Source organism: Rutilus rutilus (genome assembly GCF_951802725.1).
Source record: "Rutilus rutilus genome assembly, chromosome: 8".
In the NCBI taxonomy this organism is placed as follows: Eukaryota; Metazoa; Chordata; class Actinopteri; order Cypriniformes; family Leuciscidae; genus Rutilus; species Rutilus rutilus.
The window spans coordinates 20,561,988-20,585,759 of NC_140222.1; the positions used below are offsets into that span (position 1 = coordinate 20,561,988).

General features: G+C 39.3%; 1 protein-coding gene and 1 long non-coding RNA gene across 2 annotated transcripts in view; both read right to left on the reverse strand.

Annotated features, from left to right (window-relative positions):
- Positions 1 to 23,772, reverse strand: part of LOC311296012 — a 288,024-nt gene that overhangs the window by 82,252 nt on the left and 182,000 nt on the right. The gene's annotated exons all lie outside the window — the stretch shown is intronic.
- LOC311295985 (uncharacterized protein) lies at positions 3,403 to 13,210 on the reverse strand. Its single transcript, XM_084417585.1, has 2 exons — positions 13,137 to 13,210; positions 3,403 to 6,447 (listed from the first exon to the last, which is right to left on the reverse strand). The coding sequence occupies exon 2, from the start codon at positions 6,440 to 6,442 to the stop codon at positions 5,135 to 5,137; it is 1,308 nt and encodes a 435-aa protein (XP_084273711.1). The 5' UTR covers positions 6,443 to 6,447; positions 13,137 to 13,210; the 3' UTR covers positions 3,403 to 5,134.

Sequence of the window (23,772 nt, forward strand, 5' to 3'; positions counted from 1 at the left end):
ATGGAATCACCGATGATCACAGCATCGCGTTCTGTTTCGCTAAGAGGGGAGAAGCGGTTTTGTGTGGATATCTCGAAAACCGGGAGGGTCGGAGAGAGTTTTCTTGGTCTAGACCTGACTCGCGTTTTCCCTGCGGAAATATCCAGGCTTCGTGGTGGCATGTTGGAGCCGGCGTAAACGAGACCATAGCTGATCGCGGCCTCGACGCTCGTGACCGATGCTGAGTAACGCACGGAGTAGACGAGGTCGGAGTCAGCGGGTTAGTAACGTTGATCACTGATTTGTGTGCAATTGCATCGGCGCGTGATGTTTCAAGAGCTAACCGCCGGTCTATCAGCTCGGCTTTTCTCACTAAAAGGTCGTGGATCTGTTTCTCAACAGCTTCCAGCTCAGACTGCAACGCGTGTAGCTCAAATGTATCCTCACCTGCACCAAGGTAGACTATCTGATATATTCGCCATTTTAACAGATGGACAGTAAGTTAAGTTAGCAACGACGCTACCAGTGATGCTATCAATATTAATACTAATTTATGGCTTAAGTCTTGGATATAATCCGTCTTTTTAGTGGTACGGGTGTGGAGTAGACGCACGATAGGCGGAAAAAAAAAAATGTTTGTTTATAAATGAGTGCGGAGAAGACGCGTTCAGCCGTGATCCACGGACGTAACCTATAAGAGTATCCAGCGTTGGATCACTAGGCTTGAGACACGTCTGCTCAACAGTCCGCGTTGTAACTATGAGGTGAGGAAAAATAGAAAATGTTCGTTGCAAGTGAGTTTAAAGAGAAATCAAGAATTATAAACCAATCGATGGAGCTCCAAAGACAACAACGCGTTCAGACGCGACGCATGCGCATTCGAAACACAATAAATAATTTTTAATGTCTGACAGTTTGTCCCCCACTCAGCTCCTTAAAATATTTATTCCTTTTTTTGCATTTTTCTATCATTTTCTGAATATGTATTCTAAAATTTAATCTATAGTCCATCCACATATCCAAAAATCTCACTACATTAACTTGTTCAGCTGGTAACCGTATATTTTGACATTCAAGTTTGGATTATTTTTCTTTTTTGAAAAACATATTACTTTACTGTTTTTGCCACAGAAAACCGAAAACCCCAACTATACGCCTACTTTTCCACCTCATTCAGCCCAACACTTTGAGCAATCCGCCATTTTGATTTCTCGCTGCGATTTTGTAGTCTAAGCTCAAGGATGCAAAAGTTACGAGAGGGTAAGTCAAAATGTTCGGTTGTTGGATGTATTAACCCACAGGCTTCATTACACCGTCTCCCAGCATCAGAACCTCTTCGAAGTGCCTGATTGAGTTTTATTTTTCAGGGTGACAGGGCGCATGTTAAACTGAAAGAACGAGCAGAGAGAGAGACCCAGTCGCGCGCACGCACTCTCTCTCTTCGGAGCCAGGCGAAAGTGTAAACAAGACTTCACCGTCTCCAAACTAAGTGCTGTATTGCTCTCTCCCTCGCACATATTAATCAAAATAAATCGACACGGTGGTAAAAGGTCGGAAGACCAAAGTTTCATGTGGAGCATTCGGAGATTTTTTTTTCCCCTGAATTACCGTGTGAATTGTGCTAAATAAGTTGCCTTATCTTTTCTGAAAAGCGTTCCGGGCATTAAAGGAGAACTTGGTAACTTTTTTAACTTAAAGGGATAGTTCACTTTGAAATAAAATTTTGGTATGTTTTAGCTTACCTCAAGGGCATCCAAGATGTAGGTGTCTTTTTTTCCGCAGTAGTTTCAATTTTGATATTTTTAGGTCAAACCGTTCTTGTCTGTCAGTCATATAATGCAGGTCTATGGTCACTGTCTCAAAGAGCATGCACAAAGTCCAAATTAAAACAATTCCCCATCGTCCAAATTAAACAATTCCCCATCATAAGTACACATTGATGGCCTAAGACACGAAACGAGCGGTTTGTGTGAGAAAACGAACAGTATTTAGCTCCACGCGATACAGTTGGCTTGCTCCGATCAAAACAAACGCACATGAGCAGCGGTAGAGAAGGGGAGGAGGCCGCGCAAGTGAGTTTTTTACGACTGTGTTGTGAAATATACGCCCCACCACAGCTGTAGGGGGAGCTCGTGGGGAAAACATGCGACAACAAAAGGGAAAATCAGCAAAGAAGTGACTAGAGTTCGCTAGAGTTACCGAGTTCTCCTTTAAGGTGACATAAAACAACACTTTAATAAAAATAAAAAAACTATCCAATGATGAAATGTTTTCTGTGTTGACACAAATCTTGGATGTCCATGTCCTAACTGCTGGGATAATCACACAGCGCGCATGACACGTCCAATTCGTGAACTAATGACCCCTTTGAACCGATTCATTTTAATGAATGGTTAAAACAACTGATCTGTGTGAATAAAAACTTTCTGTGTCGCTAGATAATCTTATCTCTTCTATCAAACTACAAAAATGTCCGAATGGGGTGGAGTTGAACCGAGTGTCACCTCTGCAACCTAGAGAGGGGGCGGGGTATGAAGTGTCTCATTGGCATTTAAAGAGACCGCACCAAAACGAGTTGCTCTCAGACGCACATCAGAAAAGGGGTAGAGAAAAGGGGCCTGTGGAGCTATAATAATGAGGAATTCAGACCCAAGCATTGCAGTTCCGCTTTATATAGACCACAAATGTAGGATTTATATGTAAAAAGGAACGATTTAAAAGCATGATATGTCTCCTTTAAATCTTCCTGTTATGACTCGAGTCGAGTGTGAATTGAAATCGCTTCAGACGATTCAGTGCTTGCAAGGAACTGAACAGATCATTCAAACTGATTCGCGAACCGATTTAGACAGATCTGCCAACTTGTTTGATGAAGTCTTTGAACAGAATCGACCCAAAAGAGTGATTCATTTTTGAATTGAGCATCGCTCAAGCCCAGAAAAAAGATACAGCGCGCTTGGAATAAACTCACATTTAACAACACATATTGCATTAAAATAAAGTAACGAGAGGAACGCCGCCCAACATAAAGTAATAGTACAGTTTTTTCATTAGAAATATACTCGAGTTAAAGTAAAATGTACCCACATTCAAATCTACTCTTAAAAGTACAATTTTTCAAAAAAAAAAAATACTCAAGTAAATGTAACATTGTGTGATCTCTGTGGCTTCCAGGTTTCAACAAATAAGTTAGACCTACATTTTAATAATATATGACTGCTGTGTATGCCTAATAATGACAACACTTTTTAAATGAACAAAGGTAAACAAAATATAAAGCTTGCAATAAATGTATTCTTTCAATGGCTTCCAAATTGCAACAATTCAATTACAATTACATTTTTAGTGACTTGTATCAGTGCTATGTATACCCAATAAAGCTGTCTTAAATGAAGATGTTATGGCAAGGAGGAGGCGGGAACCGGCGAACAATCAACAATTTTAATAAAAAAATATACAAATACAAAAACGAACGTAAAGACAAAAACAAAACATCAAATAAAATCCAGGCCTGGCCTCTCTCATCCTTCACTGTCGTCACTCCTCCTTTTAAGCGTCCGCTCCTCCATGAGAGATACGAGACCGGTGCGCCTCACAGGTGTCACTCATCAGTGATCCCGCCACCGGCCTCGCCCCGCTCTCTCACGGCCCTCGGCCTCGTCCTGCTCGCCACCGTGGTTTTATGCGCACTGTAGTAACCAGTAATCTGCAGTTAACAAGCATTTCGCGTAACGATTTTTCAGCTCAGCGAAGCACATTCTACAAACATTGCAGTCTATTCAATCACTGCATAAAAGATAATACTGATTAATAAATGCTGATTAAACATGGAGTAAAAGGATATAATAAGAAGGAAAAGGGAAGGCGATGGAGCTTAAGAATCCACTCCCATTCACTATTATAAAATGTTTAAATATAAATTGATCAAAATATAAAAATCATAATAAAGCATGATTTGGTATTATATCATGAAGTAAACATTTATACAAGAACTTCTTAGATATTGTTGATTTGGATGAAACACATGTTGATCTCGGTCTTGAAGAGGAACTCTGTTCACTATAATAACTTTGAATGTTTCATTGTCCTATCACTTTTTGTGGCTGGTTTGGGCAGATTTATATAGAAGAGATGGGTTTGATTGCTTAGTTTTATTGTTTGGCGAGGAGGGTTGGGGGGATGTCCCCTAAATTGGCAGTTGACGATGTTTACAGTAAAACATCGCGATGGACGATGATATCGTGATATCTCTTAATGCTACTGAAACGTGCTGACCATCACAGAGAGAGAGAGAGAGAGAGAGAGAGAGAGAATGCACATAGTACTTACATCTACTGTGTTTACTGGAATACTCTACTTGGCATTTCGAAATATTTCGGTTTATTTGGCCATTTAGGCGTGCAACCGAAGACAAATCCTGTCAGTGTAATTCTGTTCTCTTTCGCGACTTATCATACTTTTAATATTTCTTTTCAATATAAAGCACATCCTGCTCTTTTCGTTCTCTTTCATGTTTTGTTATTAATAACTATAAACCTGAATCGTCAACTGAAATCTGCACGGATTATCAAAATTATCATTACCTTTAACAAGTTGCCGCTGCTTGAATCCCAGTACAGGAGCTGTAGGTTACAACTTAACACAGAAACGTAAGCGGTTAGTTGATTGCTGTGGTGACTCGTGACACTCGTGAACAGCACTGTACACACACTTTTGCTGGTACAACTTGAATATAATTATTATCATAAACTTTTCTTTAACTTCGATAGGTTCTACAACAAGGGAATTGTAATTGGCTGCTTTTTCTGCAGAGAGCCGATCTCTGTTGATGTATCTTAATTTTTTTAGCGTTTGTTGGTAAAGGGTGAGAGACCTTGCGAGCCACATGATTTTTGCCAAAGAGCCAGGTATGGCTCGCGAGCCAAAGGTTCACAACCACTGGTGTACACGAATCAATAGATTAAATTAATAGATTAAACTGCCGTGAGACTAGGGGGGGTCTGACAGAGAGGGGGGCGTGGCATCACGATGGTGGCTCTCGATATCATCGTCCATCGTGATGGCTGACCGTCCATCGTCTATCGGCACAACCCTTGCGAGGACACAGTGTCGCATTTTGAATGTGATGGATCCGAAGATGAATTCAGTCATGATTTCATGATTTCAAACATTTGTTTTTTGTATGATTGAGTAGAGAAGATGAATAAGTGAAACTCTTCCCACACGGAGGGCAGTGATACGGTTTCTCTCCAGTGTGGATCCTCTCATGTATTTTCAGATATTGTGAAGTTGTAAATCTCTTGTCACAGTGTGAACACTTGTAAGTTGTTTCTCCAGTGTGGATCTTCTCATGTGTTTTCAGATATTGTGAAGTAGCGAATCTCTTGTCACAGTGTGAACACTTGTAAGGTTTTTCTCCAGTGTGAGTTCTTTGGTGCAGTTTCAGTTCAGCATCTCTAGTAAAAGTCTTCCCACAATCAAAGCACATGTGATTCTTCACACCATTGTGTCTTTTCTGGTGTAAATTTAAAGAACCCATCTGACTAAAACTATATCCACACAAAGAGCAAGTGTAAGGCTTTTCCTGTGTGTGAATTTTCATGTGGTCCTTCAGCGCATCTCCCCTAAAAAATGTTTTACTGCATTGATCACAGGTAAACGGTCTTTCTCTGGAGTGACAACGCATGTGTCTTTTAAAAGTGTACACTTTTCTGAAACTCATCCCACACTGATCACATGTGTGCGGCCTCTCTCCAGTGTGGATTGTCATGTGTTCCTTAAGGCTTCCTTTTTGTGTGAAACTAATCCCACACTGATCACATGTGTGTGGCTTCTCTCCAGTGTGGATTCTCATGTGTTCCTTAAGGCTTCCTTTTTGTGTGAAACTAATCCCACACTGATCACATTTGTGCGGCTTCTCTCCAGTGTGGATTCTCATGTGATTTTTAAGGCTTCCTTTTAATGTGAAACTTTTCCCACACTGATCACATGTGTGCGGCTTCTCTCCAGTGTGAATTGTCATGTGATCCTTAAGGCTTCCTTTTACTGTGAAACTTTTCCCACACTGATCACATGTGTGTGGCTTCTCTCCAGTGTGGATTCTCATGTGTTCATTAAGGCTTCCTTTTTGTGTGAAACTCTTCCCACACTGATCACATTTGTGCGGCTTCTCTCCAGAGTGGATTTTCATGTGTTCATTAAGGCTTCCTTTTTGTGTGAAACTCTTCCCACACTGATCACATTTGTGCGGCTTCTCTCCAGAGTGGATTTTCATGTGTTCATTAAGGTTTCCTTTTCGTGTGAAACTCTTTCCACACTGAGGGCAGGTGAAAGATTTTTTGGCTCTTCTTTTCAATAAATTACTTTCAGTCTGTGAGCGACTCAAAGACTTTTCACCAGTTTTGACATGATGATGTTTCTCCTCCGCTTCACTCAGTTCTTCCCTCTCCCCATTGTCTTCCATCAGGTCTAAAATTAAAGTAAGGGAAAGGTTCATTTTCAGTAAAACAAAAAAATAGAGAAATGTAAAGGGAAAGACACAAAGGTGATGTATATCAAAAAGAATATAACCGCTATAAAATTATTATTTTGATGCATTTATGTAAGAGATTGACCAATAAATGCCATAATCAATATATATATATTTTTTTTCAGATAGTATATTTAAACTTTTTTCTTAATCTGACATCAATCTAGGGCTGTCGCGATAACCGCAATATCGTAGTACCGCGCTACTGACAAGCCAACCGCAGAGGAATTCAAATAACCGCAGCAACCGCAATATTCGCGTGTTTTCTTATTTCATAAGGCTATACCCTTCTTGTTTTGAACTTCGTGCAAGTGTATTGAATGTTAAATAAGTTAATAATGACAATAAGACGTGGTGATCATGGTTTTATCATGGTGATTTGTACAGAGGCTTCGTGGATTCGCACTTAAGCCTAAACAGACAGTGAATGAGAGAGATCAACTGAGCGCGTGCGATTACCTGCGTCTGTCTTTGAGGTCAAGTCATATTTGTGAAAAGGTTGCCGTTTCCGAAGAAAATTTTAATATTTGTCCTGTCATCCTTTTAACGTTTAAAATAAAGGGTATTTACCATGAATGGCATCAGCGACAGCGCTGGTCAGCATCCACAGCGCGAGGAACTTGCGGTCGCGGGAAACAAAACTCAGTGAGTCACGCATTGAATCAATGCCATTTGTCTCAAAGCTTCAGCGTTACCTATGCAACGCATTGCTGGTCAGCGGAGCCTTGAAAAGTGGAGCTCAAAGTTAAAAATAATTAACCTTGTTTCATTACTATCTTTTAATGAATCAATCAGCGTTTTTGAACGTGTTGTTGAATGAATGGTTTAATGACTCACTCACTGACTCGCGCTGAGTGACAGGCTTTCAATGCGCAGATACGCTGTTTAGTTTCGGTTTATTGGTTACTGAAAATGTACTCGTTTTTGTGCATGCTGACCACATCGTAACACTTATTTATATAGCAACAAATAAATCAAATCAAATAAATTAATTAATAAATGCGGTAAAACCGCATATCGCGCTATGAGCCACTCATAATTACCGCAAGGGAAAATCCTTCACCGCGACAGCCCTACATCAATCTCCAAATCACTTGTAGGGTCACAGTGATCCTGAAGACTATCAGCGTCTCACGTCATAGGCTGGAAAACACACTGTAGGGGTGTGAACCGACACTGGTCTCACGGTTCGGTTCGATTATGATTATCATGTCATCGATTCAGTTCAATTAGATATCGTGATGCATCACGATGCATTGCATCCTCAATTTAAATTTTTTCTTCAAAAGTGATCGGGAAGTTGCAGTGACAGAAACAGTGACATTCCAGTTTAAGTTTCATGGGAGTAAAGCTTGTTTATGCCATTAAGAAAAGGAAAATCTGTCAAATAAATTTTTTTTTGAAGAAATGTTCATTTAAAAGCAGCGCTCATTAATCAGTGTATTGTTACCATTAAAGATGCGCGCATCAACAGTCGCCGAGTCCGCTGTTGAAGGTGACGATCATCCATTTATAATCACGCGTAACACAGAATAATTGTAATTTGACCATCGGTTGCGGATACTTAAATCAAGGGAGGGTTAAACCAGCCAAAATGTGCCCAGATGTAGGCTTTTAAAGTAGTTGGAGCATTTTTTAATTTCTCACACTCGCGTCTCACCTCCCTCTGCCATTGTATGCTACCGCAACAAATGACATCAGAAAAGCGTCAGTACATTATAATCGGTTATGGTCTATTACTGAACCGATACCGAATCATCCTCGTCTGCATTGTGATGCATCGTAGAAACGATTAATTTCAACACCCCTACTGGATTGATTCACACTAGGGATGTAGCCTAATGTTTCTGTGATGAAAATTTCAAATCACGATTATAGTGACCAAAATTATCACGATTATCAATATCACGGTTTTGTTAAAATGAGATGAAAATGTTTAAAAAGAACAGATACGCACGCTGAAAACATTTCAACAAGTTTTATATTTGGAAATCAACAAACAACAAATATAATTACATTAGCAGCTCTATGCACTTTTTTTAAGTATACACATTAAATTATATGACATTGTTATTAGCAGCGCATTATAACACAGCGCACATCTCTTCTATCACCGCGGACGCACTCTCTCGTTTCATTAAAATGCTATTATAAATGAGGTTTGTGGATTACTCAGCAGCAAATGTTGCTATAGTGGGAAAAAAATTAGTTTGGACCGAATGAAAGGTAAAATGTTAAACACTGCTTTTTCTATTGTTATAAAATACATGGATGAAAAACAAATAAATGTATTTACATATATTATAAAATTAAAAGACATTTATTTTATGAAAAAAGAAAACGCAGGAATATCACGGTTGCTGCGGTTACTTGCATTCCTCTGCGGTTGGCTTGTCAGTAGCGCGGTACTGCAAAATTGCGGTTATCGCGACAGTCCTATTGTGAGGTGCCTAGAGATTCCCACCCCTAGTTAGGTCACCCAAAAATAAAAATTATGAATGCATTCATCATTGGGTTGTGCCGATAGACGATAGTATCGTGTATTGAGGATAGTCAGAGATATCACTGATGGCAGATGCCTTTGATGATATCAATGCGATAATTGGCTCGTTTTCCCATTAATGTATTAAATTATTATTATTTTTAATACAAAGCTAGTATTTTATTAAATTAATATTAGGAACTAAATAATTTGCCTTGCCTAAATTCATTACGGCATCACCACATAGACTAACACTTGCGACATCACTGACACACACATATAAGGACTCCTCTAAGAAAATGTTTTTTAAAACAGACAAAAAAAACCTACATCCCACATCAAAATTTAATTGCAAGGTGATCCATTCACAAATTGTCAAGAGTGCTTGTTTTAACAGACGCAGTATTCTAACGCCCGTTACACACGTACTCCGTGTGCAGTGCGTATGTGATCCGTGTTGCAGTGAGTATGCGGTGCAGGAGCAGCACGCGCTATAGTGCTTTCACATATGCTGTGAAACGTAATGCGGGGCTAGTTGTAACACACTTGTTTTAAATTCTTCCACACATGCTAGCATGATGAAACTTGGTGTATTTACTAGTTGCCATATCAACACTATATAGAGAAACAATTAGTGGTCGACCGATATATCGCCGAGGCCGATATATCGGCCGATATTTGGAATTTTTTAGATATCGGCATCAGCCGATAAATCTTTCCGTTTGGCCGATATATTTCAAAACAGTTTGTGACTGTGCATTAGCGCTTTTTTCCACTGACGCGAACAGAGCGAGCGTGAATTAACTGAATACACTCGTTCTGCTCCGCCCAGCACCGTAAAACAAGCCACTCAGAAGTGAAGCAGACATCTGACAGACACAGATGACCATTCGCATTCGCTTTCTAACCTGATGCTATTGTGTTACACACAAAAACACTCCGGCGTGCAGAAGAGTCTATTGAAACAGTACCGTAATATGTCATTTCCACAGCCCAGCTGTAGCTCCAGTGGGGGTCACAGATGTGATATAAACGAATTCAAACAAAACTGAAAACATTTTACCTCACAAACAGTCAAAAATCCTGTGACTGGCTGTTCCTCAGATACGCGCATTGTTCTTGGGTTACATTTAAACTAGACACTGTTTTCCAATGGACTTGCGTGCACAGAAAAGCTGGGTCGCGTCACTCGCATGCATTACAGATCAGTGGTCGCATGAGGTGGATGAGAGGAGAACACTATGCAATAATATTACGTTTGAAAATAAATCCTTGAAAATGTTATGCACTATAGTATCTACTGTATTTATTTATCCATGATTGGCGTAATATCGTGTGTAGTTTACATTTTCATATGTTCATGTATGTCATGCAAATACATGTGACGGCTTGCAACGTTTTAAAGAAACAAACAAGCAAAACTAAACACATAAATCATTATTATTTAAATATACTTGAAGTAAAACAACTTGTTTAAAGTAAATCGTGTAAATAAACTATGTATGATTTATATTTAACTATGTATTGTACATAAAATGTAGGCCTATGTAATTTCACATACTATTTTGTCATTAATTTATGAATATTGTTTAGATTGGTTCATTAATGATAAATGTTATTTGTAACCTGCAGTAAGCAGCAGTAATTATTTATGTGACTGAAAAAATTACTGCAAATTAGGGCTGGGGAAAAAATCGATTTGATTTAAAAATCGAGTTGGTAGGTCAAATCGATTCATATTTTAAAAAAATCGATTTTTTAGATTTTTTTTTCTCCCCCTCTTCAGTATAGCGTACAACACATACATTTTGCATTCGCCAAATCTTCCTTCAGGGTTTCTGTAGAACCCTCAATGCAGCCCTCGATGCTTCACGACATCACGACAAAAAGACTAGCATGTTTAATTTTTTAACGGTCCTCCACCGACGGCACGCGAGTGAGTGAGTGAGGGAGAGTGAGAGTGTGTGTTTGCGAGTGAGTGAGTGTGTTGTTTTATTAGCTGAATCCAAATACAGTATAAATAATTTGGATGTTTAACAATCTTTGTTGCACACTGCACAGTGACTTTTCAGTTAGTGAAAGGGTTTGCCTTTGCAATTTTGTTTATGTTGATGCACTTTAATTAAATACAATAAATATAAATTTTTAAAATATATTTACAGTTCGCAGTTATTTTGTTTTAAATGGGGGGGGGGGGGTCGAATCGAATCGTAAATCGAGTTTTTTATAAAAAAAAAATCACAGATTTTTTTAGGGGAAAAAAATCACCCAGCTCTACTGTAAATATTAAAGCAGACAAGAAGCTGCACTAAAACTTTATTTATTGAAGTGTTACCTTACCTTTTTGTTTACATTTTAATTTCTTAGTAAATATTTTTTTATTGCAAAAAGAATTGTGCATAAATAGTATGTACAATAAATGTTCATTTAGTTTCACCAATATTCTTTATGTCTCTCATTTACTATATTCACATGTATTGTATCGGCCTCATATCGCCCAATCGGCCAGATTGCTTTCTCAATATCGGCATCGGCCATTAAAAATCCCATATCGGTCGACCACTAGAAACAATTTTTAAAAAAATTGGAAGATATCCATAGACATTTATTAAACCATAGCAAAAGTAAATTTCTTAAGTTAATTTTTCATCTTTATTTTTTGTGTTTATTTAAAATTAGACAAATCTGATATTATTTTACTCTCCAATATGTTATTTAACAGTTCATATGGTTCTTTAATGCTTCGCTAATCAGCAGAACACACTAGCTGGTTTAAATCCCAGTGCAGGTGGGGCATGTTGTCACACTGCGTTACAATGAGCCCCTATTAGAAATATGCTATTATATTCTATACTTTTATTAATTCTATTGAGAAAACATGGTGAATAAAGACTGAGTCAATTTTCGGAAATCGCTATGTTTTCCTGTGTTCGTAGTCAAAACTCAAAAATGAGTTTATATTTAATTATTAAAAAATGGCATTATTTTTTATGAAAATGTTAATTATTTTATTTTATTTAGAAAATATTTTATTTTGTCTTGTTTTTTTTTGTTTGTTTTTAAGCTGTCATATGGTCATGTTACAATGTGCCCCACCTATGGGGCATGTTGTCACATTTCACTTCCATTCTTTCGGGGTAAGAAAGAAAAACTGTATAAATAAAACAAAACCACATAATTGTACTAGACATGTGGGAAATTAATGTGGGAAAAAATAAATACTCTTAACCCTAAGTAGAATTACAAAAACAGAAAAAAGCAAAAAGTGTAAAGTTGTGCCCCGCTCTCCCCTAATTACTAAAAAGACCAAAACTGTGCAAAAGCAGCAACTTCATTTACATCACGGATGGTAACATTGTAAACTGGATAAAAGGATTGAGGTTTGGTGTCTTCACTAGACACAATTGTTCTAGACATGTATGAAATTAATGTGGGAAAAAATAAATACTCTGAACCATAAGTAGATTTAGGCTACACAAACTGAGAAAGTCAAAAAGCGTTACAATACTTTGTGCCCCACTCTCCCCTAAAAAGATGAACAAATTATTTAATTAAATACATTTATGGTGAGATTACTACACTGCATTTAATTAAATGCATTTATGGTGAAATTACTACATTTTTATGTCAATCTGTGTTCAGTTTGACCACGAACCATGCGCGGTCACTTTAATTCAGCGCGTGCAACACAGCAGAAATACACTCGGTGTCGGTGTGGAAACGATCGCTACACTGCTGCACCTGCACCGCTCCTGGAACGGATCGACGGACCGCAACCGCGTGCAGTGTGAAAGCTCTAGCCTGTTAACATGGTGCGGGAAAAAAAATACGCACTGCAAACGGAGTGTGAAACGGACGTCACAGTTAACAGACATCAGGGGGGGAGGGGGGATTAAATGACCGAATTTGTAAGTTGAAGATAACTCGTAACTCTGAAACAACATCAACTCTTATTGATTCGAATTGCATCGCTATTTTTACGCGAGGACCCATGCTCACTAACGTTACTCAGCCGCACTGAACTCATGGCAAACTATTAATAAAGTGAAAAGAACTGCCTTCAACACAGCCCATTAGTATTACGTATGCCAGTGTTCATACTCATACTGACCACGCGTGATACATACTGCATTTTGTTTCAGTTACCTGAAAAGAAGTATGATATTGTTTGGATATAATGTTGATGCTTCCAGTTGCTGTAGCCTATTTCTCCTTCTTCTTCTTCTGGTGTTTTATCGGTTTGGTAAACCAAAGAAAAATGTGCATTACCGCCACCTACTGATCTGGAGTGTGGAGTATGCATAGGGATTTGGGAGAGAGAGAGAGAGAGAGAGAGAGAGAGAGAGAGAGAGAGAGAGAGAGAGAGAGAGAGAGAGAGAGAGAGAGAGAGAGAGAGAGAGAGAGAGAGAGAGAGAGAGAGAGAGAGAGAGAGAGAGAGAGAGAGAAACACATTCCTTCCTAGATCCTATGTTTTGTAGCTGTGTTTTTCAGGTATTTAAATAATATTTCATGAACTCTTGAAATAAATTTTATCAACTGGTTTAATGCTGTATGTCCGATTCTTAGTCTTGAAATAATGTCATCTTTCTTCCTATTTCCAAGTCTTTTTCTCTCATTTCCAACATACTGAATCTGAAAAAGTTGTCTTCCTTTAGATCCATTATTCCATAACTTTTGCCATTTCTTACTTACTTCAAACGCTATCACTCTCTTGAATTCAGCTTTGAGATAACTTCATTTCTATTTGTGGATGATTTAATGCTTTCTTAGCTAGCAAGTCTACTTCCTCATTTCCATCCACACCCACATGTGGAGGCACCCAGAGGAAATTTACCTCTAAACTTTGTAAAACTTAAAATGCTAAGTCTTGTCTAGCTTCAGATGTAGGCCTACCACTTACACTGTAGTAGACTGGTGAGAGCAGCCATTGAGTCACCACATATCACAGTTATTTCTGGTTGAACTTCTTCGATCCCCTGTAGAGAGGGGTGTCATGCAAGCCAAAATTCTGGGGGGGCACAATCTGAGACGTTGCAATTATATACTTTTTATCGTTTTTTTGTTTATCTATATTATTATTATTTAATGGGGCTATCAACACCTGCAAGTGTAGCCTACACTTTGAAGAGTAAAAATGACAGGTTTTGTTAATTCAACTTTATTAAAACTACATATAATCAAATTACACTTCCAAAAGTCATACATTTGTGAAAAAAAAAATAAAAAAAATAAACGAATATACAAATTTATTTTAAGTATAATAAATAAAACATAAAAAGCAAAGGCAGATCAGAACATTTAATGAACAAAATCTGTATGGCGGACAGTAGCCGAAAGCCGGTGTCACCGGGGAAACATCCACAAATCCAGAGGAGCAAAGAAACGAATGAGACTAAATAGCAGAAAAATCAAACGAAAAACTAAACAGTGCGAGCGATACATTAATCACATTAGAAATTAAAGTTGTAGGTTGTGTTTGATAGCTGAGGTAGGCTAAACGCAATACTCATATCCTTGCTCGACGATGAATATGAGAACACAATGAGCCCAACAGGTGGTTGGAATTGTAATGGAAATTTTACATTTAGATGTGTTCTTTTACTTTTAGGTGTGTGCAACTTGTGTTAACGTTGAACATTTATTTTTACTCATAAGCATTTAAAGAAATATAATCATATAAGCTAAAGCACATTATTAAAAGATATGTAACCAAGTTTTTAGAAATGCATAAGTTAAGATAAGCTTGCAGGAACAAAATGTTCTGGGTTATAGGAGACTTAGTAGACTATGTGTGCTCCAAATGACCTATTGTGTACTTTAAGTGTGAAAATATGTGCGCAGCTTTGATGAGAATAGAGAAAATTGAGACAGACCAGGATGTGTTAAGGGTATATAAGCTGGGAAAAAAGAAGTCAGCGCCTGACTGATATCAGACTCTGACTGATGTGTGAACAGCCTTTCTTGCAAGAAATAAAGATCTTTATAACTTTTGAAATTTCCAGCTGTCTTCCAATTATTATTTAAAGTCGTGAAAGTAATTTCCACGACAGAATTTAAAAGGCTGATTTTCCCGCTTCAGGGCAGTGACGAGTACATATGTAGTCAGTGACGTGCGGTGATGTCTTAAAGAGGCTAGGCACTGAGTTATGAAAGCCAGATTACCTGATTTATTGTTTAGGCTAATAATACACAATAACAGTAAACATTACGCACAAGCGCGGCATATCAAGAAATGTACAAATCAGGATGTATATCGCGTGTATTCTCTCAGTCTCTCTCTCTTTCTCTCTCTCTCTCTCTCTCTCTCTCTCTCACTCACACACACACACATACATACATACAGTGAGGAAAATAAGTATTTGAACACCCTGCTATTTTGCAAGTTCTCCCACTTGGAAATCATGGAGGGGTCTGAAATTGTCATCGTAGGTGCATGTCCACTGTGAGAGACATAATCAAAAAAAAAAAAATCCAGAAATCACAATATATGATTTTTTAACTATTTATTTGTATGATACAGCTGCAAATAAGTATTTGAACACCTGTCTATCAGCTAGAATTCTGACCCTCAAAGACCTGTTAGTCTGCCTTTAAAATGTCCACCTCCACTCCATTTATTATCCTAAATTAGATGCACCTGTTTGAGGTCGTTAGCTGCATAAAGACACCTGTCCACTTCATACAATCAGTAAGAATCCAACTACTAACATGGCCAAGACCAAAGAGCTGTCCAAAGACACTAGAGACAAAATTGTACACCTCCACAGGGCTGGAAAGGGCTACGGGGAAATTGCCAAGCAGCTTGGTGAAAAAAGGTCCACTGTTGGAGCAATCATTAGAAAATGGAAGAAGCTAAACATGACTGTCAAGTTCCCTCAGACTGGGGCTCCATGCAAGATCTCACCTTGTGGGGTCTCAATGATCCTAAGAAAGTTCAGAAATCAGCCCAGAACTACACGGGAGGAGCTGGTCAATGACCTGAAAAGAGCTGGGACCACCGTTTCCAAGGTTACTGTTGGTAATACACTAAGACGTCATGGTTTGAAATCATGCGTGGCACGGAAGGTTCCCCTGCTTAAACCAGCACATGTCAAGGCCCGTCTTAAGTTTTCCAATGACATTTGGATGATCCAGAGGAGTCATGGGAGAAAGTCATGTGGTCAGATGAGACCAAAATAGAACTTTTTGGTCATAATTCCACTAAACGTGTTTGGAGGAAGAAGAATGATGAGTACCATCCCAAGAACACCATCCCTACTGTGAAGCATGGGGGTGGTAGCATCATGCTTTGGGGGTGTTTTTCTGCACATGGGACAGGGCAACTGCACTGTATTAAGGAGAGGATGACCGGGGCCATGTATTGCGAGATTTTGGGGAACAACCTCCTTCCCTCAGTTAGAGCATTGAAGATGGGTCGAGGCTGGGTCTTCCAACATGACAATGACCCGAAGCACACAGCCAGGATAACCAAGGAGTGGCTCTGTAAGAAGCATATCAAGGTTCTGGCGTGGCCTAGCCAGTCTCCAGACCTAAACCCAATAGAGAATCTTTGGAGGGAGCTCAAACTCCGTGTTTCTCAGCGACAGCCCAGAAACCTGACTGATCTAGAGAAGATCTGTGTGGAGGAGTGGGCCAAAATCCCTCCTGCAGTGTGTGCAAACCTGGTGAAAAACTACAGGAAACGTTTGACCTCTGTAATTGCAAACAAAGGCTACTGTACCAAATATTAACATTGATTTTCTCAGGTGTTCAAATACTTATTTGCAGCTGTATCATACAAATAAATAGTTAAAAAATCATACATTGTGATTTCTGGATTTTTTTTTTTAGATTATGTCTCTCACAGTGGACATGCACCTACGATGACAATTTCAGACCCCTCCATGATTTTCAAGTGGGAGAACTTGCAAAATAGCAGGGTGTTCAAATACTTATTTTCCTCACTGTACATACACGCACGTCGCACACACACAAGCGCGGCACAGGCACACACCGGTAACGGTAGTTTATGTCCACTCCAGCATTAGAATGCAACCATTATTAATCCTTATTGTTGCACAGCGGCCAAAAGTAAAAGTAAAATCACACACGCTCAAATGAATATGAAGGCAAATGGCTTAATTCAACCATATTTATCAATTCAATATTAAGCCCAAAATAGTGTTTGACTCACCAATCGGTACATAAAATTCATCCGCCGCCCTTTCCTCGTGAAGACGTCGATCACAGCTTTGTAAAACTCGTCTTTACGGGCCTTCAGTTTGCAAAGTCTCTGGCTCTCAATTTAAAACATGTGTGATGACGGCCTTTTAACTCCGGTGCTGTCATTTTGGCTTTGAATTTGGCACGGGGATTAGGCACGTCGGCTAGCTGTGGTGTAACGTTAATGATGTTAGCTGCGCAAATGTCCAGTACTATCTCGATTTTAATTTGTCCATGTCTGATATGTTACGGAGATGTTACGGGCATACCATATTTACGTCCAAAGGCACAGCAGAGTTGTGCTTTTTGACGTACATGTTAAAGGCACAATATGTTTTTTTTTTGCTTTAAAAATATAAAAAATCACTATATCTATGTTATATATTTTTTAAAGTTGTGTATTTACATTATCCCGACAGTTCCAATTAACTTCTAAATCCAGAGAAATTAATATTTTAATTCGAAGACACGGACCGTGGCTGAGTCCCAATTCGCCTACTTATACTACGACCTAAAAGTATGTACTTTTTTTGTGAGGAAAAAGTACATACTTTTGAGTGTGTAGCAAAAGAGTATGCACGTTCTGGGACATACTTCGATGATGTCATGCAACGTGAACGAGAACGTGGTTGCCTAGTTACGCACACCATGACTGTTAACAAAACATTTTACATTTCATTCATTCTTATATGTCCAATATAACTGTATTTACTATTCCCATTTTTTTTTCCTCATAGTTTTTTCCAAAATACATTTACAATGTGTCCTACCAAATTGAGGAGTGAAGCAGGCTGTCGTCGTAGATCAACCAAACGCAGGTCGTTTGTGAGGCGGCTGGTTCTGACGTTCATGTGCAATGTGTGTAGCTAATGAAAGCTAAAATATTTAAAGTTTATAGTATAACTATTGTTTAACGTATTTTATACTAATGTATAATACTCAAAAATACCCCAATGAAAATGAACCATGCTTTTACTATAAAAAGTGTAAAAGTGTAGTAACCATGTTTCTTTGGTTGGATTGACAAAGTTAACATTTGTACAGCCACAGTATTACAACAAATAAGTCAGTGTGGTTAAACTATGGTTAGTGTAGTAAAAGGTGTTTATTTTCATAAGGGTTTATAGTAAGGTAACTTATAAATCTAAGACAGAAACATCAGAAAAAATACATTAAAAAAAGACACTTGCATGACACTGTACTTTTTATTTAATCGGTCCCTACAAGATAAACACGGTACTTTTTGGCACAACATAACCCCATTAATATTACGAGACAATAAAATATAACTTTAATAAGGGTTCAACATTTGAATTCTTACACTTAAAAACTGAGGGCGAATCTCCGCGGCTGCATCCGGCTGCCATGTTTACATCACCATAGATACCACCATCACCACAAAGCTCCTCCCTCCCGCACGCAATGGGTTGTGGGCAATATTAGCCGTTAGAGTGTGCATAGGCCTATGTCACACTTCCTGCTTCCGGAACGCGGAGTAGGGATTCAGAACTTCCGGTCAACAGTATTTCTCCATAAGGATTTAGATTATCAGCCATAATGTCTAAACCATCCGAGGTAGACTGACCACGAGCTATGAGGTTGTGAAACGAATGTTTTTGCTCCTGTAGAAGCTATAAGTTCGTATGAAATCAACCCTGTTTTAAGAAAAACATGTTTTATCCGCGATCTTATGAAAAAAAACTACACTACCCACAATCCTAAGCGTAGCAGCAACGTCTGCTGATTGGTCCAACTCCCTGTTACCATAGAAACGTTTACCTTACTGACGAACAGCCCGCCGCTGTTGTTGTAGTGTACCGGGTTGCTCTGCGTCAGGACGTAGACAGCCATTCCTCAGCTTTCACGCTTTTCCACTTGAAAGTTTTCATTTACCATCCGAACCACATCGTCATATGTGACTTCAGGCAGGTTGCGGAGATATTTGGTCCAGCGGTATCTATCGGACTCCGCCATTGTAAAAAGCTAACCGGAAGAGCCGTATCCCTACTAAAAGACGTACTTCCGGTCTTCAATTTTTTCGTGACATAGGCCTATTGATCTGCACTTCGAATTCTAAACGGAAATAGTAGACCATCCGGGTATCTTTGGAATACTCTTTTCAACATACTACGATTTGGGACGTACTAATTCTAGTTTCGCATACTATTTAGGACGGATAGTATGCGAATTGGGACTCAGCACGTGTCTTTAGCCGTTTCTCAATATGCAAACTTGTCTGTACTTGTGTTCTTGTGGACTTGTGAAACGTCATCAGTCGCTGCCCTAGTACTGTTCCAATTCAAAGTTCACATCTAGCCAAGTCCAGTTCGAATCCCCGGATGTGTTCTTGATCCGCCCCTTTTACCGAGGATGCATCGAGAGGTGACTTGTGCGAACTCGAGACAGCCAGGTATCCCAGAATGCATCGCACACCAACCAGCAAGCGTCAATAGCAGAGGAGAAACCCCGTGTAATTTAAAAATACTGCTATAATTGTGTCATGAAATGTAGTTTTAAGAGTATTTCAGGCGAGAATGTAGTTGTTTAAAGCTCAAATCTTTGGTTTATTTATAAAGATAGCACCTATTTGAAAATTTGATCTGACGTTTTCGGAGTTGTGAGAACCAGGCAATCGGACGCGCGGCGCTCGTACCCCGCCGAGAACAATCTTTCCTCGGCTACTGCTGCTGACTTGCCGCTGGCTCGGATGTCTCTAGTCTAGTGGTTTAACATGAGATATAAATCGTCTTCTGTATATCCAACAGGCGATTTATTTATTTTATTTGTCTCATTAATGTATAATTTGTTCCCTGGCAAAACGTTTTAGCTGAGGGCAAAGTGAAGTTTCATAACTCTATTTAACGTTAGTCTATTTAACTTTAACGATGTAGCCTAGAGAGCTGACTTATGTTTGACTGAATCGTTTGCTTTATTATTGTAGGCCTATAGCTTCTTATACCTTTTAGGCTACTTATACTTTTAGAATGGCTATTATTGATCATTAAAACTGACATTTAACAAAAAAAAAAAGGTTATGCCATTTTATTTTATATATATTTAAAACATAAAATATTTTATTATAGCCTACATGTTGCCTACGTTCTCTTCACTGTATATACATATGACACAACCCTGTCTCTTTTTGCTAAATGTTCGTTTTAATGATCAATATTATAATGTTTTTATTCATCATATTTTTAAAATGAAAACAAAGAGTCAGGGTTGTGCTTTATATTTCGTGTTGTTGTAAATATGCAGTTAAGATAATCAATTGCGTTGCCTGAACCACATTTGTGTGGCCATTATGTTAAAGTTTTATTTAAATGAAAATGAAAAGAGGCAAAGGTGGTTTATAACATATTTTGTATAGCATATAAAGAGATAACCGGAGTAGCCAGAGCGAGCTGCATGAGTGACACTATCAAGTACGCTGCTGTTCCATTTCAGAATTATCGGACTTGTGTCCTCCCGTCCTCGGGAGCTCGTTCTCCTGAGTCGAACTTGTCAGTCCGAACTACCAAGGACTCAAGTCCGAACTTTGCGTACTTGGTATTGAGAAACGGCTTTTATTTCCGTTATGTCGCAGTCAATGGCGTCATATCCGCGTTGTCCCTGGTTTCCGCTCGTACTGCCATGGTAACCAGAGCTATGAGCAGAGCCCTCTGATTAACCAAAGCGACAGACGCAGACAACTGTGGAGTTCGCAATGTCTATTTGCACGCTGTTGTTGTTTTGTTCAAACTTCATGGACCATGGCAAGCAGACTTTGGATAAAAAAGGAGAACTAAAACGAGAATCAATATCAGCGCGGTGTTTTCGAGATGCCGAGAGCTCCCATAGACAGTATATAAACGAGAGCTCCACGTCCGAGACTTCGACCGCTTCTACATGTACTTTATTAAACAGGTGAGCACATTTACATAAAACTAATCAATTTTATATAGTTCAACAATGATAAAATGTTAGAATATGATCTGTATGTTATTCTAATGTTGATCTAGCTTACTGCTAGTCTCAAACAGACAAACTAACACATACATTTCAACACATTCAAATGCAGTTTAGTGTGCTAAATGTAATGTTAGACCAAGTGAAACAGCGCTGCGTTACCTCACAAGTTTAATTTGTCTAATAAACTGACCTGTAAGTTGTAATTCTGCGTGTAGTTCGGTAGAATGAAATGCCCATATTCCTTTTATATCCGCGGGACTCGCGTCGCTTGTATTGTGGAGCTGATAGCTGTCTCTTAGCAATCCCGAACTGCTTCATATCATAGTCATGATAAAAACATCGATGTATTCAGTCATCCATAAACATTATTAGATCGGTCGGCTTGGCGTTGACGACAAGTTCCATAATTCTTAGCAAATGTTGCGTCATCAAACTACGCCTTTGTTATTGTAAATAGGTTAGCGACCCCTAGAGGAGAAAAAATCCCATATTGTGCCTTTAAAGAATACAGGATCGAAGTGCGCATGCGCAACATGGGTTTTTCGCTTGCCGTCTGCAATGAATGGACAGTAAAAGCACTGCTTATTCTACGATTTGTTTTTTATTTGATTATGCGTAACTGCTACATTTGTCATCATAACGTCTAAATAATTGGAATAACACATATTGAATATATAAATCACAAGAATAAACAGTAAAAATACAAATACAAGTTTATTATTTAATAAACAATTTTATTTTTGAATTTTGGCAGGGTAGGCAGTGCCTAGTTTGCCTACCCAGACCGTACGTCACTGTATGTAGTCCAGTGGTTGTCCAGACACCCTCGGCACAACCTTAAGGCCTGTTCACACCGGGACGAATTTCGCGCGCGATATTCGCCGACGTTTAACGCCTCGTGACTAAACAAAGGGCGCCAATGTGAGTGTGCACACCGACGCGAAAAACGCCACGCGTAAAAGCGTCATTTTTAAAAAAACGCCTCGGGTTCGTTTTTTTGGTTTGACGCGCCGCGTCAAAAACTATCCGACCAATGAGATTGGCGCTTTTGCTCACGTGTCTGGAGCTTCTGAAGTTACAGTAAAACACAACTTGGGGGCGCTCAAACACAAAACGGTCTTGCCGAGCACACATACAGGCGAAGAAGATAGCGTCTACACTGCTGGGAAGAAATAAGACGAGGAAGATGCAAGGCAAGATGAATGTAGAGCTGCTGGCCTCGTTGGTGTCGGAACATAAAGAACTATATGACAAACGCGACTACAAAAATTTTGATAAAAGAGAACTGTTATGGAGTGGTATTGCAGAGCAAATGGGCCTTGATGGTGAGTTTTATTTTACTTAATTGTCTTTCATGTACATAGGCTTGTAACTTTTTCCCACGAACGTTTGACAATCGCGCCATCTAATGTCAGGGAATGAATTTGCATGTTCACTCGGCTCATCGTCAGCGAAAATCGCTTGGGTGTGAACACAAAAAACGCGTTGAAAAACGCTGGCGAATAACGCGCGCCGATATTCGTCCCGGTGTGTAAGGCCCTTTAAGCAATGGCCCTGAACGGTGGTTTAATGTCAACATTGTGACAACGCTGTAACAACCTTCACTACACAACGTAGTTATAGCAACCTTTTGGCCATGTTGTTAAAACGTTGTTAGAAGGTTGGCTATTGTAACGATCACCAGCTGGAGTTGCCCTTGAGAGCCTCCAGAGGGCACTCCACATAAGACCATTATCACTCTCAAACTACATTTCCCAGAACTCACTGCCTGGACTCATTATCACTGATCACATTCACCTGTACCTCATTCACTGATTGCATTCACCTTTGTCTTATCACCCTGTTAGTCTAAGTCTATTTATACCTTGTAACACAAAGCAGATGGTCAGTTCTGCCATGTTTGATTAAATTACTGGTTCCTAGTTCACCAAAAACACCTCTGTCCTATTGGACTGTGAAACAAAGCAAATGGTATCACCATTTGATTAAATTACTGGATTCCAATCAACGAACACAGGTTCTTCTCTTCTTGAACTGTGACACAAAGCAAATGGCGTTGTCACCTGATTAAATTACTGATCCTGATTCACACACACACACACACACACACACACACACACACACACACACACACACACACACACACACACACACACAGACAGTCTCATCCCTGACCACGCGTGATCAAAGGACATTGTACCGCCACGTGTCCTCCCAAATAATTGGCAGACACGGGAGGAAGGCGTGACTGTGGCTCCTTTAAAACACGGTACAAGCCCTCTCTTCTTTGTCAGAAAAACTTCGGGAAGACACCAGCTGCGGACCGGCTTCGGCCACCGTCTTCGGACGCGCACCTCTGCGTCACTCCCGACCTTTCCTTTCTTTTCTTTACTATGTTTTATTTTCATATGCGCATCTCCCTCGAGGGAGATGAACTCTGAATCATTTCTTTGGTAACTTCACGTTCGGTCAACCTTTAAAACTTCGCGCGAGTCATGCTCGCCCCAAAGACACGATGAAACACGCCCAGCTCTTAAAGGAGCTCTTCCTCAGCAGATGCAAAGAGAACCATATACGCAAGTAATGATTGTTTTGATTTGATTGATGGGATTTCTTGTTGTCTCTCTAA